Source organism: Plecotus auritus, assembly GCF_963455305.1.
Source record: "Plecotus auritus genome assembly, chromosome: X".
NCBI classification, from domain to species: domain Eukaryota; kingdom Metazoa; phylum Chordata; class Mammalia; order Chiroptera; family Vespertilionidae; genus Plecotus; species Plecotus auritus.
In genome coordinates, this window is record NC_137784.1 from 141,950,496 (window position 1) to 141,970,525 (window position 20,030).

Sequence of the window (20,030 nt, forward strand, 5' to 3'; positions counted from 1 at the left end):
GAATAAACAAATGAATGAATGAACAGATACATGCAAGAAAAGGGGGCTTTAATTTAAGCCACATGTCCCAGTGAATTCACTTAATCTGGAAATGGTTATATTAAAGATCATTTTCATTACATTTCAGAATGCACCCAAAATCCATACCACTTCTGCCAAGCATTGTTTCCTCCATGGAATCCTTCCCTTGTCACTCATTTACTGCTCCCTTCTCTGTACCACTGAACCCCTGAACGAACCTCAAGCACCTATGTTTCACATGGTCCCTGGAGAGACAAATGAACTGACAGATAAACTAGAGAACTTAACTCTGCCATTTGGGTCCGAATTTTGTCATATGCTTCAATGACCAATGATCTTTATAAGTTATTACAAATGCATATTAAATCAGGAATGTATATAGTCATGCACAGTATAATGACATTTTAAAGGTCAATGACAGGCAGCATATATAATGGTGGCATACCATACAGTCTAGGTGTGTAGTGGGCTGTACCATCCAGGTTTGTATAAGTACACTCCACAGTATTTGCACAATGACATAATCACCTAAGAATGCATTTCTCAGAACATATCCCCATCCTTAAGCGGCACATGACTGTATTTAATATCAATGACTTCACTTCAATATGTAAGATCTGCAAATACCAGTCTTAGAAAACTACTAAAAAAAAATCACATCGATCACCAAAGCCTTCCATTTGTTCACCAGATTATTTCATTTCAAACCATGTCAGGTTCACTGTTCTATTTATTATGGTCTTAATGTAGGAAATGCAGATGCCTTATATTTCAACCAGTATGTCTTGACTTTTTGTCACTGTCTATTTATAAATTCATTCCTAGTAACTGTCTAATGACCTAATAAATCCTTTGAATTCTTATTTTTCACAGCTTCTGTGAAGTCTCGGTATGAACCCCAAATATTTACACTACAGGGACAGTGACACTGAAGAGGTTTCTATAACATCAGATGTTGGCCTGGTATAGAAAAAAAAGTCTTTGCATAAAAATATGCATATTTTTTAGTGAAAAGGTCTAATAGCTTTCATCAGATATCCAAAGGGACATTTGCTCCCAAAGGTTAAGAACCACTTAACTATAGTATTCAATCATTATGCATTATCCTACACATACTAGGAATGACTTTTAAAAAAAGTAAATTCTTTATATAAAGGCCATTTGACTGAATAGGATGCCCCATATTTTAATTTAAATGTTCATGAATCACTAACATTGCATGTAATGTATTCTAAAGTATAAGTTACTGTGTAACACAGTCACTACTAGGTTTAGACCATCAAGCCTCAAAGTAAAGCAATAATAAGGTTTACTACAGCTCTATGAATGAGCCTATAGAGAAAGCCCAGGGAGGCAGGGTACAGAAGGAGCACTGTCCTGACAGTCAATATTTTGGGGTCCAAAGTGAAGTTATACCACTCAGAATTTTGTGGCATGTGGTACTTGACCCTCTGAATCTCAGTTTTGGTACTTTAGAGCTTTTATAGGCTGCAATTGTGTGACCCTTGAGCACGGTTAATATGTAAGTGATCTCTGAAAGCTTATTATCTGGTTTTCATGTTCTTACTGACACTCTTACCTAATCAATTGATTAAATATTGCTACAAAATGGGGTTTTAATTACTCTGGCCTAGCAACAACTAGAATAGGGCTTTTAACTAAGGCTCAAAGGAACCATGGGGAAAGTGTGAATGAGCACCTATAAGAAAGACCCAGATACTGATTTAAGTTAGTGTAGGATGTCGATATAAGACATGATTCAAACCATTTCCAGAATACAACATAAAGAAAATGTTGAGAAGGAGTCTGAAAGAGAAAGCTGAAGACTCAGACCTTTAGGAAGCTGCTAATTACTAAAACAATACTGGCAGATATATCACATATAACGTAATCCAATGATTAATTTTACAAAATGGCAAAACCATGGTTCAAAGATTTTAAGCGGCCCTAATTCATAATGTTAGACAACAACATAATTAGGAATACACTGTCTAAGGAAAATCCAAATTAATATTGTCCAAGGAAAATACAAATTACTGGTAAAATTATGAAACATTTTTCAAAATAAACAGTCCTAATAACCAACTTGTCTCAAACCTTACAATATTTAAAAAAATGTAACTGAACTTCTTTTGATTCATTTTGTGCAGTTCTTAATAACAAAGTTAAAATAAAAAGTAACTGTCATTATGAAATCAATCCATTTTATATATATAAAAGTATAGCCTTCAAACAAGTGCTGGCTAGATGTGATATAAAACTTCAAGCTTTCTGGTACACCCAAATCCAAACACTGGCAAGATTTGTCATATGTAAAATATGTTCGTCACACCTGCACAAAGATTGTATGACCCAATATTTGCCAATAGCAGACTTCTCCATTTTTTTCTCAATAATTTGTCTCTGTGATCCAATTATACTATACTTATACAATTATACTATTGTTAAATGTATTTTTCATATTAGCTGAGGATTATGTATAGATTAAAATCAATTAGCATTGGCACAATGCTAAAAGTGCCTATTAAAGTCAGATAAACCCCAAAGCTCATTCAATCATGAAGATATCAAAATATCAGAACCCAAATAAATGTATTTCTTGTATTCTTTGACATAAAAAAAGTTTATAGAGTAAAAGTATCTTAGTTTATTTAGAAAAACTACAAAATAGGGGCAACGAAGTATCCCAAAAGGCAGAAAGTTAATGCTCAGCCTGCATGGAACCTCAGAGTATCTAAGTAACTAAAGCACCAAAAAGAAGCTGCATTTTTAAAGTGTAAGTTTTCCTTAAACACTCCAAAACCACAGGTATGTGCTACCAAGTTCTGGGTTAAAATGCCTAAAATGCTCTTAGCAGAAATGACTCATCAGACTGAAATATTTCAGCAAAAAGGGAAATTGTGGTATGTTGTTGACTCAATTGTTAAAATTCAAAACATTATCAGTCAATCTTCTTGCAAAACGGCTTTTCTGTCTCATGACTGAAAGATTCAATCCCTGCAGATTTTATGTAGCACCAAGTTCAGGGTGACTAGTGCTCTCAAATCTTTTAGTTGAGCTAGGCTCATAGATAAAAATCTAGGTGAGTTCTCTATCGCTTAGACCAGCGGTGGGCAAACTACGGCCCGCGGGCTGGATCTGGTCTGTTCGGCTGTTCTATCCGGCCCGCGGAGCCGAAAAAGCGGAGGGTTCTCTTGCTCTCCCCTCCGCTCCTTCACCAGCAGCAGTGTTAACATGGCAACGTCAGGAAACATGGCCGCAGCTCCTTCTTCTAAGTGGGCGGATTTATATCCGCCCATTCAGTAGAAGGAACAACCTCTCCATCTTCCAGAGGCTCCTTGTAATGCCCGCGGACGCGTCCCCAGACATCACCCTGGGAATGCAGAGACACGTGATTGTGGTGATGTAGGGAGACACGCCCCTGGAGAGCACAGTATCAGAGCATTAGCTAAAAAGGAGACCAACAACACTGTTCCCACTGAAGTTGATATTTAAAGACCAAAAACCTTTCAACCCAGTCTACATTGCCATCTACATCTACGTCCCGGGCATCATTTGGAAGTTGCACTAAAGAAAATGTTTAATTTACTGTTTACACATTTTGTTCTTTTCTATTTGTTTTAGTGTTAAATTATTTTATTATATTTAAGTTTAATTTGAAAGGCTTTTGTACCTTTCCTTTGTTAGGCAATTTTATTTTGCCTTTGCCATCTTCAATATAAGGTATGTTATTGTGCTATGATTCCTCCATTTTTTGAAGTTTCAAATTATAATAATTAGTGTTTACATTCTTCTTGTTAAAATGTTTGAAATGAATAAAACTATTGAAATTAAAAAAAAAAAGACCGTACCCTTTTATGTAATGATGTTTACTTTGAATTTATATTAGTTCACACAAACACTCCATCCATGCTTTTGTTCCGGCCCTCCGGTCCAGTTTAAGAACCCATTGTGGCCCTCGAGTCAAAAAGTTTACCCACCCCTGAGCTAGAAGGATCGGTCAAATAGGCATAGAAGTTATAGAAAAGGATGTGTAAAAAATGATGGCATGTATGGTGGTGCCAAAGAGACAGTCAAGGAAGTGAAGAAGAGAAGGTTGGAGAGCAAGGAGGCTTTAGGACATGTTAAATATGAAGTAAGAACAAGACACTCAGCTGTGAAACAGCCAGGAGCATATAAGCTATGAGGAAGAAAAGGATTCAAACTGGAGACTTAAGAGTTTTCTATAGATAAGGGAAGGTTGAAGTCTTGGAATGAGAAAGAGGGGCCGTAAGAGCCCAAAGGTGAATAGCTAAACCTTGAGGCCATTTCAAAACTAGAAGTTCACAAGAATATGGGCACAATGGAAGAAGTAGAAAAGGAGCAATCAGTGTGGGAAAACAACTCAGGGTCCAATAGTGTCACAGAAAACATGAAAGGAGTTTCAAAAAGGATTTGATGATGGATAAGGGCCAGAGCATATAAAACATACCATCATACTGCTTACAAACGAGCAGGGGTGTTCCCCTCTCAACTACTAACATACTATATACTAGTAATACTGTTTAATTGGTGAGTGGACAGAAAAAGAAATTTTGTGGCTGTGAGCTACACTCTGTTTTATGTATCTTAATGACAAAAGAGAGACATTAATATGTTGCGATTCTTTGTGCAATCAAAGATATACAAAATGAAAGATAATTCTGGAATATGGAGTTGATTTTGAAGAATGTCATTGAGAAATTGTACTCTTCTGGGAGCGATTTTGTTATATAATAGGAGTAATACTGCAGATGAGAAGTACTTGCCATCCTATCTAATAAAAAGGGAATATGCTAATTAACCATCACTCCGTCATAAAGATGGTTGCACCCACTGCTGAGGCCACATTCCCATAAGGAGCCTTAACGAGCAATCAGCAGGGACCTGAGGCTACATCCTCCCCCGCCCCTGTGGGGCTTGACAGGGGACCTCAGGCTGCACCCCCCCACCTGGCAGGGCTTGATAGGGGACCTCAGGCTGCGCCCTCCCGCCTGGCATCAGGCTGGGGGACCTCAGGCCGCACTCCCCACCCCAGTGCCAGGCCAGGGGACCTGAAGCCATGGCCCCACCCAGCAGGGCTTGAGGGGGGACCTCAAGGTACGCTTCCCGTCCTGGTGCTGGGCTAGGGGACCTCAGGCTGCTCCCCCCGCCCAGGCACCAGGCTGGGGAACCTCAGACCACACCTCCCAACTGGCAGGGCTTGACAGGGGACCTCAGGCCACGGCCCCCACCCAGCGGGGCTTGACAGGGGACCTCAAGGTGCACCCCCAGTGCTGGGTCAGGGGAATTCAGGCCACGCCCCTGCCCAGCGGGGCTTCACGGGGGACCTGAGGCTGTGCCCCCCTGCCTGATGGGGCTTGACAGGGGACCTCAGGCCATGCCCCCCACTCCAGCACCAGGCCAGGGGACCTCAGACCACACCCCCCACCCCAGCACTGGGCCAGAGGACCTGAGGCTGTGCCCCCCTGCCTGGCTGGGCTTGACAGGGGACCTCAGGCCATGCCCCCCACCCAGCGGGGCTTGACAGGGGACCTCAGGCCGTGCCCCCCACCCAGCGGGGCTTGACAGGGGACCTCAGGCCATGCCCCCCACCCAGCGGGGCTTGACAGGGGACCTCAAGGTACACCCCCAGTGCTGGGTCAGGGGAACTCAGGCTGCACCCCCCGCCCAGCAGGGCTTGATGGGGACCTGAGGCTGTGCCCCCCTCCCAGTGCTGGGCCAGGGGACCTGAGGCTGTGCCCCCCCCACCTGACAGGGCTTGATGGAGGACCTCAAGTCACGCCCCCTGCCCTGGTCTGGGCTGGGGGACCTCAGGCCACGCCTCCCGTCTTGGCGCCAGACCAGGGGACCTGAGGCTACACCCCCTGCCTGGTGGGGCTTGACAAGGGTGGGACTGGCTGGGTCTGGATCTAGCCCAATGAGGGGGGGAGGGCAACCAGGTCTGGGTCTCATACAATTTTGAGGCGCACGTGGGTGGGCAGAGACTTGACTCTGGGTCCCGTGGTGAGCCCCAGACTCTTGACAGCAGGAAGGTTTTCATATACATTTTACTAATTTTCTTTCATCTCTGACACTTCTATTATAGAGAAAGGGCAAATACCAATATTAAATTATTTCCTCTAATTAATCCCTTTTTAATGTGCACGAATTTTGTGCACTGGGCCACTAGTCCTATCTAATAAAGAGGGAATATGCTAATTGACCATCCCTCCATCACAAAGATGGCTGCACCCACAGCTGAGGCCAAGTTCCCATAAGGAGCCTTAACAAGCAATCAGCAGGGACCTGAGACTACACCCTCCCACACCCCCCTGGGGCTTGACAGGGGACCTCAAGGTGCACTTCCTGTCCTGGTGCTGGGCTAGAGGACCTCAGGCTGCTCCCCCTGCCCCAGCGCCAGCCAGGGGAACCTCAGGCCGTGCCCCCCACCAGGTAGGGCTTGACAGGGGACTTCAGGCCACGCCCCCCACCCCGGAACTAGGCCGGGGGACCTCAGGCTGCACCCCCTGCCCTTTACGTGGGGCTTGATGGGGGACCTTAGGCAGTGCCCCCCGCCGAGCACTGGGCCAGGGGACCTGAGGCTGTGCCCCCCTGCCTGGTGAGGCTTGACAGGGGACCTCAGGCCGTGCCCCTCACCCAGCAAGGCTTGACGGGGGACCTCAAGGTGCACCCCCAGTGCTGGGTTGGGGGAACTCAGGCCGCACCCCCTGCCCAGTGGGGCTTGATGGGGGACCTGAGGCTGTGCCCCCTGCCAGTGGGGCTTGACAGGGGACCTGAGGCTAAGCCCTCCTCCCAGTGCAGGACCGAGGGACCTGAGGCTGCGCACCCCCCACCTGGCAGGGCTTGACAAGGGACCTCAGGCCATGCCCCGCACCCAGCGGGGCTTGACAGGGCATCTCAGGCTGTGTCCCCTACTTGGTGGGGGCTTGACAGGGGACCTCAAGGCATGCCCCCGGCCCTGGTCTGGACTGGGAGACCTCAGGCCATGCCCTCCCCGTCCTGGCGCCAGGCCAGGGGTCCTGAGGCTATGCTCCCTGCCAGGCGGGGCTTGACAAGGGTGGGACTGGCCAGGTCTGGATCTAGCCCAATGGGGGGGGGGGCAGGCGGGTCTTGGTCTCAGCCAATTTTGAGGTGCATGTGGGTGGGTGGGGACTTGACTCTGGGTCCAATGGTGTGCCCCAGACTCTGACAGGAGGAAGGTTTTCATATACATTTTACTAATTTTCTTTCATCTCTGACACTTCTATTATAGAGAAAGGGCAAATAGCAATATTAAATTATTTCCTCTAATTAATCCCCTTTTAATGTGCACAAATTTTGTGCACCAGGTCACTAGTATATTATAAGTGTGTGAGTAATGTATTAAAATATAAGGCCTGTCCTGGCCAGTTGCTCAGTGGTTAGAGCATTGGCCCGCAGGCCAAAGGGTTGAGGGTTCAATTCCAGGTCAAGGGCACGTACCTTGGTTAGGGCACATGTGGGAAGCAACCAATTGATGTGTCTCTCTCTTATCGATGTTTCTCTCTATCTCTCTGTCTCTCTGTCTCTCTTTCCCTCCTCCCTCCTCCCTCCTCTCTACTCTCTCTTAAAAAAAAAAATTCAATGGAAAAAATATCCTCGGGTGAGGATAAAAACAAATGTACAAGTCTTGACAAAAGTTACAAGAAATATCCAAAGGCATTTACAACTAATATAGGGACTATTAAGTCACTCATGAGATACTGCTAAACACACACAAAGATGATGTGTTTGACTTCTCAGGAACCCTTGGGAAGTAATGCCTCTCTATCATTCGCTTATGAAACACCCTTTCTGTGTGCAAAGTTTATCAAGAGCCAGACTTGCAGCTGTGAACTATCTGGGAAGACACAACAGCCACAAGGCAATGTTTCTAGTCAGTTTTGCATTAAAAAATCACTCAAATCTGACTGATAGAGATAATATGAGAGGAAGCCCAGTGCCTTTTCCATTGTCACTGATGGACTGAAACTTGGCTTCTGGAATAGGGCTCCTGTGCAAGAAATGCCCTTTACTTCCCCCAAATGGCAAACAACAAATTAATAACAGCAACCATGGACAGATCTAGGTTTCAAAGGGCCTGAAGCTTATAGAATGTGGGTGCCCTTAAGAAAAAAGAATGCAAAGTTAAAAATATAAGATTCAGTATGAAGCTGGTTATTTATTTAGAATGAGAACCAAAGGGGACCTGCAGTTGTAAGGCCATAAAGCATAAGGGTCATGAGCTGCATGGTAAAGGAGAAAGAGCAGGTAATCAGACAGAGGAAAAATAAAAGATAAAACATTCCTGAAGAAATACTGGGGCACAGAACAATGAAAAGGCAAGAACAGTATCTCAGAAAGAACCCTGAATTGTGAAATATGGATGGTATGGAGATAGGAGAGGAGACAGAACTAATCAATTTACATTACACATGCTCATATTTGTTTTCCAGTGATCAATAATCATATTGCTTTAGGATTTTGAAAAAGCAGTCCATTGCAGGCACTCAACAAGTGTTTGTTGTGTGAGTGAATGAATGAATGACTGAAAGCAAGGGAACTACTCCTTTTTAAGTTTTGTTTATTGATTTGAGAGAGATCGATTTGTTGTTCCATGAATAGATGCATTCATTGGTTGTTTCTTCTTGTATGTACCCTGACCAGGGGTCAAACCCCTGCAACCTTGATTTATCTATCGGGACAACACTCTAACCAACTGAGCTACCTGGCCAGGGTTGGGAAATATTTCTTTTTCTTACTGTCCACCAGGATCTGCTTTCCTGTGATGCTCCAACATACATGCATGTTTTTGCTGGCACTGGCTGGAGTTGTCAAAGCAACATCTTATGTCAATCTCTTTTCCGGTGATTAAGACTCTTTATCCTCATCAGGCCAAGTAAAAAGCTATCTTCACCCAAAATTAATTTGTAAGCATGTTGAGAGTCTCCTCAAAAGGAGTATACATAAAAATGGCTTCTGTGGGGCCACTCTACTTACTCCCTTCCTGCCTTTCTCCCTCTTTCTAAATCCAACCCTGCAGGTATACTTCAGAAATTATTAACACCCTTCTGAGTTGTGGACAGATTAGTGTGGGATTCTCGCTAGGGCTGAAACATAATTTGTAAATTTCAAACATTTATACAAACTATGACAACGTAAGTGACCATTTAATATATCAGTCATGATTGGGGGGGGAGGCTCTTATTAAGACACAGTAGGGCATACCCTGACTTGACCTTGATCCCAGCTTCACAAAGGGATTGATTCTCTTTGGACAATAAATGCCCTACATCTTCCTGCAAGTTCTAAAATATACAGTGGGAGTAGGTTAAAACTAAGAACCTGCCCCTCTTTTTCTTGATCTTTCTCATTGAGGTAACATTGGTTAATAATATTATATAAATTTCAGGTATGCAGCATTCTAATTTGATATCTCTATACACTATATTGTGCTCACCACCAAAATTCTAGTTTCCATCTGTCAGCATATATTTGAACCTTTTTCTTTAGCAATTCTTCCTCCTTCCTGTTCACTTACCAAATTTTCTAAGGAAAGGCACTTTAAAAAGAGCAGGACTGGAATAACACGATTACTACATCAATACTACAAAAATCCGGATACTGATGTCCTTTGCCTGTTTAGGGCAAAAGACATGAAATCAGTGAGGCAAAGCAGCCACCTCAGGAATTAGAAGTGAGAATCTTAAATGGAAGAATATCATTTAGCCACTTCCCGGCTAGGTGATTTGACTCTAAACACCTCAGTTTTGTAAAATGGAGGCGACTATATCAACCCCCCTGTCAGGACTGCGGAGGATTGAGAAAATCCACATCAAGTGCTTAATATAACTGCACAGCAAGAGCTCATTGTTAGTATTTAATAGCAGTAACAAATGATTGTTCCAGCTTCTCCCAATTCACACCAGCAGCAAAACGGGCACAACCCCCAGTTCTGCTCTGCTGGGTCTGGGGCAGCCACTGTTGCACTCCCTCAAATGCACGAAAGAGACACCCCGTCCCCCCAAACGCCAGGGCGCTACTGAAAACCCCCTCCCCCCTGGGGCAACCAGGGACCCTCAGGCTGCCTCTAAGGTTCACACTGACCTGAGATGCCACCTCCTATCACGACTACGTCGAACATGTGGCCCGAGACACTCGCCTTCTCCCGACTCGCCATGCTCTGGTTGACAGTCTCCCAGGGAGAGAGGCTGGCCAAGGCTAGGGAGGGCTCTTCTACCCACTCTCTCCCGGAGCCCGGGGGCGGAGCCAGTTCATCCGCTGACAGCCAGTCAGGGTCCCGCCCGTAGGGCGGAGCGCACACTTGTACTGACACCCCGCGGGTGTCCCGGGGCGGGGCCGATGCTTCCCGGGGCGGGGCCGATGCTTCCATGGGCATTCGGCTGGTACTTGCCAGTGCGCACTGGGTGGCCATTCTGGCCAACACTTGGGAGGAGTCCACAGCCAGAGGTTGTGGTCCAGAATGCCGAAAGGGGCGGGACTCTGGGGGCAGGCGGGACTCCGGGGCCAACCCTCTGGAAGAGCCATAGACCGTGACAGTTTCTTGTGACCAACTACGTGGGGTGCTGAGCAGTGAGGACGGGTGGGACCCCTGATTGGCCACCAGCGAGACGTTCATGGACATGAGCCGTTCTTGTGCTGAACTCCGGGCGGTGCTGAGCATTGAGACCGGGGGGGACCCCCGCTGGGTCGCTAGCGACGCGTGGGAGGAAGGGGCCGCTTCTTGTACCGAACTCCTTTCAGTGCCGACTGCTGAGTGCAGGGGGGACCCCTGAATCGAAGCTAAGGAGGAGCCTGGGAACTGGATAGGTCTTTGTGCAGCTACTGGGGGGTAGCGGGTGGCTAAGGACGGCAGGGATTCTTGTGACGACCCCTGGGGGGTGTTATGTGGTGCCGGAGGTATTGTCACTGAATCCTGGAGGAAGGGCAAGGATGAGCGATGGGCGTAGCCGCGTATAGATATTTCAGAAGTGCTACTGGGCTCAAGAGATGTTGACAGTTCTGATTCTCGGAAGACGCTGCCCGATGAGGGCTGGATGGGTTCTTGGATGGATACCGTCTGAGGGATGTTACTGGGTTTAGGAGGTTCAGTGGCTGTTACCGGGAGGTTGTCGGGGGCAACCGCCTCAGAGGTGTTGGAGTCAGTGTCTGAACTGGAGGTCCAGGTGGTCTGGTCGTAGGCTTGAATGCCCTGGAGGCCGGCGACAGACTCGGCGTCAGGTCCTTGGCCGGCAGCGGCTGGGGGAGGCCCCCCCGAGCTCCAGGAGTCGTCGGCGTCAGGTGTGGAAATGTGTGAGAGGGTGCTGGAAGGCAAATAAGAAACAGTTCGCCACTCCGACATGGTGCTGGAACTGGTAGTGGAGGCCGGGGCGGGGGTCTGCACTGAGGCGGCCATGAGGCCCGGCGCTTGTCCTGCCGCCTCCGGCCCGCCCCCTCGGCCGCCGGGGCCGCCGGGGCCGCCGGGACCGCCGGGGCCGCCGGGACCGCCTTGGCCGCCGCCCGGGGAGGCGTCGGAGTACTGTGCGCTCATCGTTCAGGATCTGGCTGGCGGGTGACGTCCTCCTCTCCTTCGCTCCGCCCCTAAGGTGCCGGCCCTCTCAGCCGTGAGGGATCCACACCCTCGGAGGCCCGTCCCGGAAGTGAGGCGCGCGAGTTCCGGTGGTCGAGCGGTTGGGCGAAGCCACCGAGGGGGCGGGGGGGGGGATAGCGAAATGGCGCCGATAGCCAGGTGAGAAGACGGGTGTGGCCGCGTGGGAGGGGGTCTCGACCTGGTGCTTTTTTCATCCTTACACTTTAACGAGAAGCAGACTGGGCCAAGGTGGACTTCAGAAAGCGGGCACTGTGAGGAAGGGGACCGGGGTGGTAGTGTCGCTGGCCCACCCGCTCCACTTGGTTTGGCTCGGGCCTGACGTCACTGGGGCCTGGTGCGGGCCGCGCGGCTTGGCGCCATCCCTAGAGAGGGGGCGGGGCGAAGCGGTAACTGACACTTGAGGGTGACGTAAATGATTGGTTTTCTCTGAGTTTTTCCAAGCCCAGGTGCCTGACCAAAATTGAAGCAAGGAGTGGAGAAAATTAAGAACTCGGCGATCACAGATTAAGTGGGATCTGCGGTTTAAAGTCGAAGGTCAGGGGATGGCTAGGGCGCAGAGGCGAAACAAAGCGAAGCAAAAATAACACGTGTTCCCCGCCCCCCCCCCCCCACACACACCCCTTACTGAAAATATATGTCTACTGCGCATATTTTACTATGCTGCCAGGCTCTTGTCTTGCTACTTTTATCCCTTGAATTTACACTTTTCCCAACAGAGCTGAATTTGTCATCACGAAACCCTCAAAAACAGATGTAATTATGACATAGATTCAAAGTAAATAGTGAGAACTCTAGGAACTAGTAGCCATTCTCGCCTCTAAGCATATCTAAAACCCACCCCTTACCCCATTCTGTGTCAAACAATATCCTGTTGAAGAAACTGTAAGGAAATATAGATTTCGTGTTTTCTTTATCCAGTTTTAATAGCTTTTACTACTAAATAGGTATCATTTTTATCTTGTTAGACTTTGAAGCAGAAGAAATTATATATATATAAATTCAGCCCTTTGGCCACCCAGCATGGCTCAGTGATTGAGCATTGGCCCATGACCAGGAGGTCATGACCCCATTCCCTGTCAGGACACATTCCTGGGTCACGGGCTTGATCCCCAGTGTGGGGCGTGCAAGAGGCAGCTGATCAATGATTCTCTCTCATCATTGATGTCTCTCTCTCTCTCTCTCTCTCTCTCTCTCTCTCTCTCTCCCTTCCTCTCTGAAATCAATAAAAATATATATTAAAAAAACAATTCAGCCCTTTAAAAGACGATCCTGTCCAAATTTCTCCTTATTCCTGTTGTTTTCATTAAAATATTTTATTTCATACTCTATGCTAGCTACGGGGCAGGGTACAGAGGATACAGAGGTGACACAAGACAGTTGGAGACCTTCATCAATCATGTAGTCACTAGAGGAGCTAGTACAGGGGTGGGCAAACTTTTTGACTTGAGGGCCACAATGCGTTCTTAAACTGGACCGGAGGGCCGGAACAAAAGCATGGATGGAGTGTTTGTGTGAACTAATATAAATTCAAAGTAAACATCATTACATAAAAGGGTACGGTCTTTTTTTTTATTTCAATAGTTTTATTCATTTCAAACATTTTAACAAGAAGAGTGTAAACACTAATTATTATAATTTGAAACTTCAAAAAATGGAGGAATCATAGCACAATAACATACCTTATATTGAAGATGGCAAAGGCAAAATAAAATTGCCTAACAAAGGAAAGGTACAAAAGCCTTTCAAATTAAACTTAAATATAATAAAATAATTTAAAACTAAAACAAATAGAAAAGAACAAAATGTGTAAACAGTAAATTAAACATTTTCTTTAGTGCAACTTCCAAATGATGCCTGGGACGTAGATGTAGATGGCAATGTAGACTGGGTTGCAAGGTTTTTGGTCTTTAAAACATCAACTTCAGTGGGAACAGTGTTGTTGGTCTCCTTTTTTGCTAATGCTCTGATACTGTGCTCTCCAGGGGCGTGTCTCCCTACATCACCACGATAACGTGTCTCCGCATTCCCAGGGTGATGTCGCGGGACGCGTCCGCGGGCATTACTAGAAGCCTCTGGAAGATGGAGAGGTTGTTCCTTCTACTGAATGGGAGGATATAAATCGGCCCACTCAGAAGAAGGAGCTGCGGCTGTGTTTCCCGAAGTTGCCATGTTAACACTGCTGCTGGTGAAGGAGCGGAGGGGAGAGCAAGAGAACCCTCTGCTCTTTCGGCTCCGCGGGCCGGATCCGGCCTGTGGGCCATAGTTTGCCCACGGCTGAGCTAGTAGGAAATAGACAACCACAAGCTTGATTGTCAATCCAGACTCTAATCAATCTTATTTTGGAAAGGTCTGTAGTACTAAGACAGAGTTAGGATGTCCTGACCACTCTCGAGGTTAACTTTGAAAGGAAGGGTTTAAAAATGTTCCAGAAAGAGAGAACAATGTGGACAGAGGTCCCACGGTAGATAGAAGCATTGTTTACTGAAGCCACTGAAAGCCAGCCAATGGAGCTATAGCAAGGGGAGAAGCCAGAAACAAAGTTACTGAGATCTGCTGGACCAAATACTATCTTGGCATGTATTCTTTTATATATATTTATATATTTTCAGAGAGAGAGGAAGGAAGAAGGATAGAGAGATAGAAACAGTGATGAGAGAGAACCATGGATCAGCTGCCTCCATCAAGCCCCCAACTGGGAATGGAGCCTGCAACCAGGGCATGTGCCCTGACCGGGAATCAAACCGGTGACCTCTTGGTGCATGGGTCTGTGCTCAACCACTGAGCCACACTGGTCACGCTTGGTATGTATTCTAAAGCAATGCAAGCCACTGTAATTTTTAAGCAGGGAGCAATATGACTAGATTGCATTTAGAAAAGGTCTATCTGCCTGCAGTCTGGATAATGGATTAGAGACAAAAGTAATTAGATATAGGGAAACCAAACTTTTGAATTCTTTAAAGAAGGGGTGATAGTTAAGGTGGGTGGCAGCAGTGGAACTGGACAGATGTGGAATATTAGAGACATTTACGTGTCAAATTGATAGGACTTGGTCGTGGCTAGGATTTGAAAGATCTTGACCATGTTTTTGGACATGTTGTGTTTCAAGTGACTTTGAAACCTCCAGATCAGGGGTGGGCAAACTTTTTGACTCGAGGGCCACAATGGGTTCTTAAACTGGACCGGAGGGCTGGAACAAAAGCATGGATGGAGTGTTTGTGTGAACTAATATAAATTCAAAGTAAAGGAGCGGAGGGGAGAGCAAGAGAACCGGATAGAACAGCCGGATCCGGCCCGCGGGCAGTAGTTTGCCCACGGCTGCTCCAGATGAAGGTATAGAGTAGGCCTGAGATTTTGACTGGAGATAAAACTATGGAAGTCTCATTAAATGAATCATGGATAACATAGATGGGTAGAAATAGTGTTTTCTCTATTCATCTTATTGTTTGTATTGTATATTTTGTATTTCTATTATAATAAAAATGATTTTAAAATAGAGTAATCAAGAAATAATTGTGATGTCGTACAAGTATTATTTCTTCCCTTGTGTGACCTGGGGAAAATTGCTTAACTTCTCTCTGCCTATCTCCTCACCATACAGTCTCATACATTGTTCTGTCAGGATTCCAGCAGGAAACAGCAAACTGCAAATCATTTGAAGCGAGTTATCATAAAGGAAGTATTTTAAAAGATGTGGATAAAATGGAGAGAAACTACAAGGAATTGTGCTGTTATCCAGACTGGTGACAGCAAGAAAGCATTACTCTAGGTGAGAGAGCAGTAATCAGAACCTGGCAATACTGGTTTTTGGAAAGGGCTGCCTGGTTCAAGCTGTGTTCTTGAGTTCTGGGAGGCAGTCAGCCCACAGGAAACCCTCAGAGAGGGAGCCAGGACAAACACACACCCAACCTTCCTCTCCTCCCTCCCTCCAGTCTCCTGCTGGTCCTCTCTACTGACTTAACCTAACCAGAAGCTGGAGGGCAAGGGAGCCTGTTGATGAGTCCTTACAGGGCAACCTTCAGGGGACAGAACAGGCTAGAGCAGGGGTGGGCAAACTTTTTGACTCGAGGGCCACAATGGGTTCTTAAACTGGACCGGAGGGCCGGAACAAAAGCATGGATGGAGTGTTTGTGTGAACTAATATAAATTCAAAGTAAACATCATTACATAAAAGGGTACGGTCTTTTTTTTTTAATTTCAATAGTTTTATTCATTTCAAACATTTAACAAGAAAAATGTAAACACTAATTATTATAATTTGAAACTTCAAAAAATGGAGGAATCATAGCACAATAACATACCTTATATTGAAGATGGCAAAGGCAAAATAAAATTGCCTAACAAAGGAAAGGTACAAAAGCCTTTCAAATTAAACTTAAATATAATAAAATAATTTAAAACTAAAACAAATAGAAAAGAACAAAATGTGTAAACAGTAAATTAAACATTTTCTTTAGTGCAACTTCCAAATTATGCCCGGGACGTAGATGTAGAGGGCAATGTAGACTGGGTTGATAGGTTTTTTTGTCTTTAAATATCACCTTCAGTGGGAACAGTGTTGTTGGTCTCCTTTTAGCTAATGCTCTGATCCTGTGCTCTCCAGGGGCGTGTCTCCCTACATCACCACGATAACGTGTCTCCGCATTCCCAGGGTGATGTCGCGGGACGCGTCCGCGGGCATTACTAGCAGCCTCTGGAAGATGGAGAGGTTGTTCCTCCTACTGAATGGGCGGATAGAAATCGGCCCACTCAGAAGAAGGAGCTGCGGCTGTGTTTCCCGAAGTTGCCATGTTAACACTGCTGCTGGTGAAGGAGCGGAGGGGAGAGCAAGAGAACCCTCCGCTCTTTTGGCTCAGCAGGCTGGATAGAACAGCCGAACGGGCCGGATCCGGCCCGCGGGCCGTAGTTTGCCCACAGCTGGGCTAGAGAATAGTGTTGGGTGCACCTGGAAGGAACAAGGAAAAATACCCAGTATCAATTGTAGTGAGGATTCAATGAGCAAATAAATATAAAATACTTCAGTAATTACACAATGCAGACATTTTAATTTCTAAAAACTACGTTATACCGTATTCATGTCATGAACTGTAATTTACTTAACCATTACCTTCTAACATTAAGCATTTAGTACTTTCCATTTTTTATATGATACATAACATGGCATGAACATTTTTGTGCAGAAAATACTGTACATATTTCTCAGAATTTCCTTGATATAGAATCCTAAAAATAGAATTCTTGGGTAAGAAAGTAGGAACATTTTTAAAACTCTTTGAAATTACCAATTTAGAGTATTCGCCCTAAAGATCATACAAATGTATACCTCACCAGCAATGTCTAGGAATGGCTCAGCAATGTCTAGGAATGGCTGTCTTCTTACTGCCCTCACTCCAATATTAAGCAAGTTAACTTTTTTTACCTTTCTTACCTTGACAGGTGAATAATCAGCATGGTGTTGCTCTTTTAGGCAGTGTTTCCTTGATTACTAATGAGACACGTTATCAGTAATCAATATATTTATCAGTAATATACACTGATTGGCCAGATTATTATGATCTTTGAACGCATAATAATCTGACCACTCAGTGTGTTTGTATCTCAAATGGGTACCAAAAGTATTCTAGACTTTGGCTGGAGATCAACCACCTATTTGCCTGAGCTTTCTATCAGCCAGTGCAAAGGGGAAAACTGATCAGGTGCACGATTTATAGTATCTTTGATAGCAAATAAATGAGGTACTCAAGAGAAGTACACTGAGTGGCCAGATGATTATGGGTTCAGAGATCATAATAATCTGGCCACTCAGTGTATTTATTAACCATTTCATTTTCTTCTGTTGTGAATGATCAGTTTATGCCTTTCTGTAGTTGATTTCTGTAAGTGCTTTAATAATAAGATGTTAACCCCTCATTTGGTATTTTCACTGCAAATAGTTTGTTCCAATTTATATTTTAGTGTCGTTTGTGGCATTTTAGGTATATAGAAATTTTAAATTTGTGAGCTTATATCCATCCTTCAGTGCTTTCTTCCATTGTTTCTGAACTTAGAAACCTGAGGGGTAAACTCTAATCTTTTTTTTTGATGGTTTGATATTTGAAAATTTTAATTATTTAATCCGAATCTACCGGTATGTATTTTGCTATGTGCTCTATTGTGAGGATCTGAATAGGCACCCCCTCACAAACCCAAATATTAGCCAATCACAAAACTGTTGAAAACTCCTTCCATTCTCCAGATGTTTTGCCTTATCTAACATAAATACTGAGATCTGGTTTTGAACCATCTCTTCTGTTATATTGACCTGCTTATTCTTGCCACTTTGCCACATCGACTTACTTATTGTTGCTTTACAGTAAACATTATCAAATGAAAGGATTAGTCACTTCCTAAAATTCTTTACAAATTATTTATAATATTCTTACATATTCTTTCTGTAAATATACACTGAGTGGCCAGATTATTATGATCTCTGAACACATAATCTGGCCACTCAGTGTATATCCTATATAATAAAAGGCTAATATGCAAATTGTCCCCTCAACCAGCAGTTCGACCAGCAGGCAGGCCGGCCAACCGCCCATGTCCCCTCCTCCTGGCCAGGCTGGCCAGACCCCACCCATGCACGAATTCATGCACCGGGCCTCTAATATATATATGTATATTAGAGATCATAATAATCTGGCCACTCAGTGTATTTTTATATATTTAAATGATTTTTAGAATCATTTCACCAATTAAAAACTGTCTAGGTTAATTTAATTAGGGTGATAATTATTCCTAAATATTTATCTAGAAAGTTTATATTTGGCAACTTTATTCACCATCTTTAAAAGAGATATCTTTATTTCCAGAATACTTATAGGACATTGTTTTATTTATCCCTAAATTAAACAATTTTGTATGGATAATATGAGTCTGTGTGCATGCAGACACACACACACACACACACACAAATGCATGTATGCATGTATGTATCTATCATGAATCCTTTCAATTTGTGGAGTTTTAATTTGGGATTTTTATTAATACCCATGTTAGGAAAGTTTTCTTCTACTCTAACATGGATTATCGTGTCTATTTTTTAATTCTTATTTTTTCATTAAATAAGTTAATATTTATTCTGCTTTGTTCTGCCCCCTTCCCTTGACTTGAGTCTGTTTTAAGAGGTTCTTCATGAGAAATACCTATAATTATGTTATTAGAGCATCTTTCTGTGTCCTTTATCATCTTTTTCCCTTTCCTCTGAATTCTGAGAGAGCTAATCAAATTTATCCTTCATATTTCTGGTTTAATTTTTGGCAGCTCCAATTCTATTCTTTACTGCTTCTACTGCAGATTTTGACTATGCCTTTTCAGTTTAGGATTTTGAACTTGAAGTTCTTTTTTCCCCAACTCACTTTTCATTTATGCCGTGTATATCTCAATGTATTTTCTCCTGTGACTTTCTAATTTTGCTTTACAGACATTTAGTTTTAAGCATTTTCTGGGGACAACATCTTCATTTTTTTAAAATGCTCTTCTTTGTCGACAGACATGTATCGCCTTCTCATACACTGCTAGCTCAAGTGGAAAATGGTGCAACTCCTTTGGAGAGGAATTTGATCATTTCTAACAAAATCACTTATACATTCACCCGTTGACCCTGCAGTCCTACTTCTAGGAATTTAACCTAATGATACACTTCCACAACAAGGAAAAACACTTGTGCGAGGTTATTTGTTTTGGAATTATTTTTTTAAATATATTTTATTGATTTTTTACAGAGAGGAAGGGAGAGGGATAGAGAGTTAGAAACATCAATGAGAGAGAAACATCGATCAGCTGCTTCCTGAACACCTCCTATGTGTGTGCCCGCAACCAAGGTACATGCCCTTGACCGGAATCGAACCTGGGACCTTTTAGTCCACAGGCTGACGCTCTATCCACTGAGCCAAACTGGTTAGGGCAGGAATTATTTTTAATAGCAAAATATTCTAAACAATTTGCATGCCCATCCATAGGAAACTGGTAGCATAAACTTTGATATGTCTATATAGTGGAATGCTAAGCAGCCATATGAAACAATGAAGATGGTCTCTATGAACTGATATAAGTGATTTTGTCAGAATAAGTGATAAAATCAAGGTATAAAAGAATATATAACACATATGTATATTTATTTGTTTGTGTTTGTGCCTTCCATATAAAAAAATATGTACTTGTATTTGCAAAAAGAAACAGGAAGGATAAATATTTGGAATTGGTTGCATTTTTAAAATTTTATTTCAGAAAGAGGAAAAGAGGAGAGAAAGAGAGAGAGAGAGAGAGAGAGAGAGAGAGAGAGAGACATCGATAGGTTTTCTCCCACACGACCACACGAGTCCCGACTGGGATCCAACCAGCA

At 44.2% G+C, this 20,030-nt stretch overlaps 1 protein-coding gene across 1 annotated transcript in view; it reads right to left on the minus strand.

Moving 5' to 3' along the window:
• LOC308240583 (amine oxidase [flavin-containing] A-like) overlaps positions 1-11,613 on the minus strand; it is a 57,457-nt gene extending 45,844 nt beyond the window's left edge. The window contains exon 1 of the mRNA XM_080653861.1: positions 10,147-11,613. Coding sequence (XP_080509987.1) covers positions 10,147-11,590 — 1,444 coding nt within the window. The 5' untranslated portion in view covers positions 11,591-11,613. The remainder of the gene's footprint in view (positions 1-10,146) is intronic.
• Positions 11,614-20,030: the final 8,417 nt, after the last annotated feature.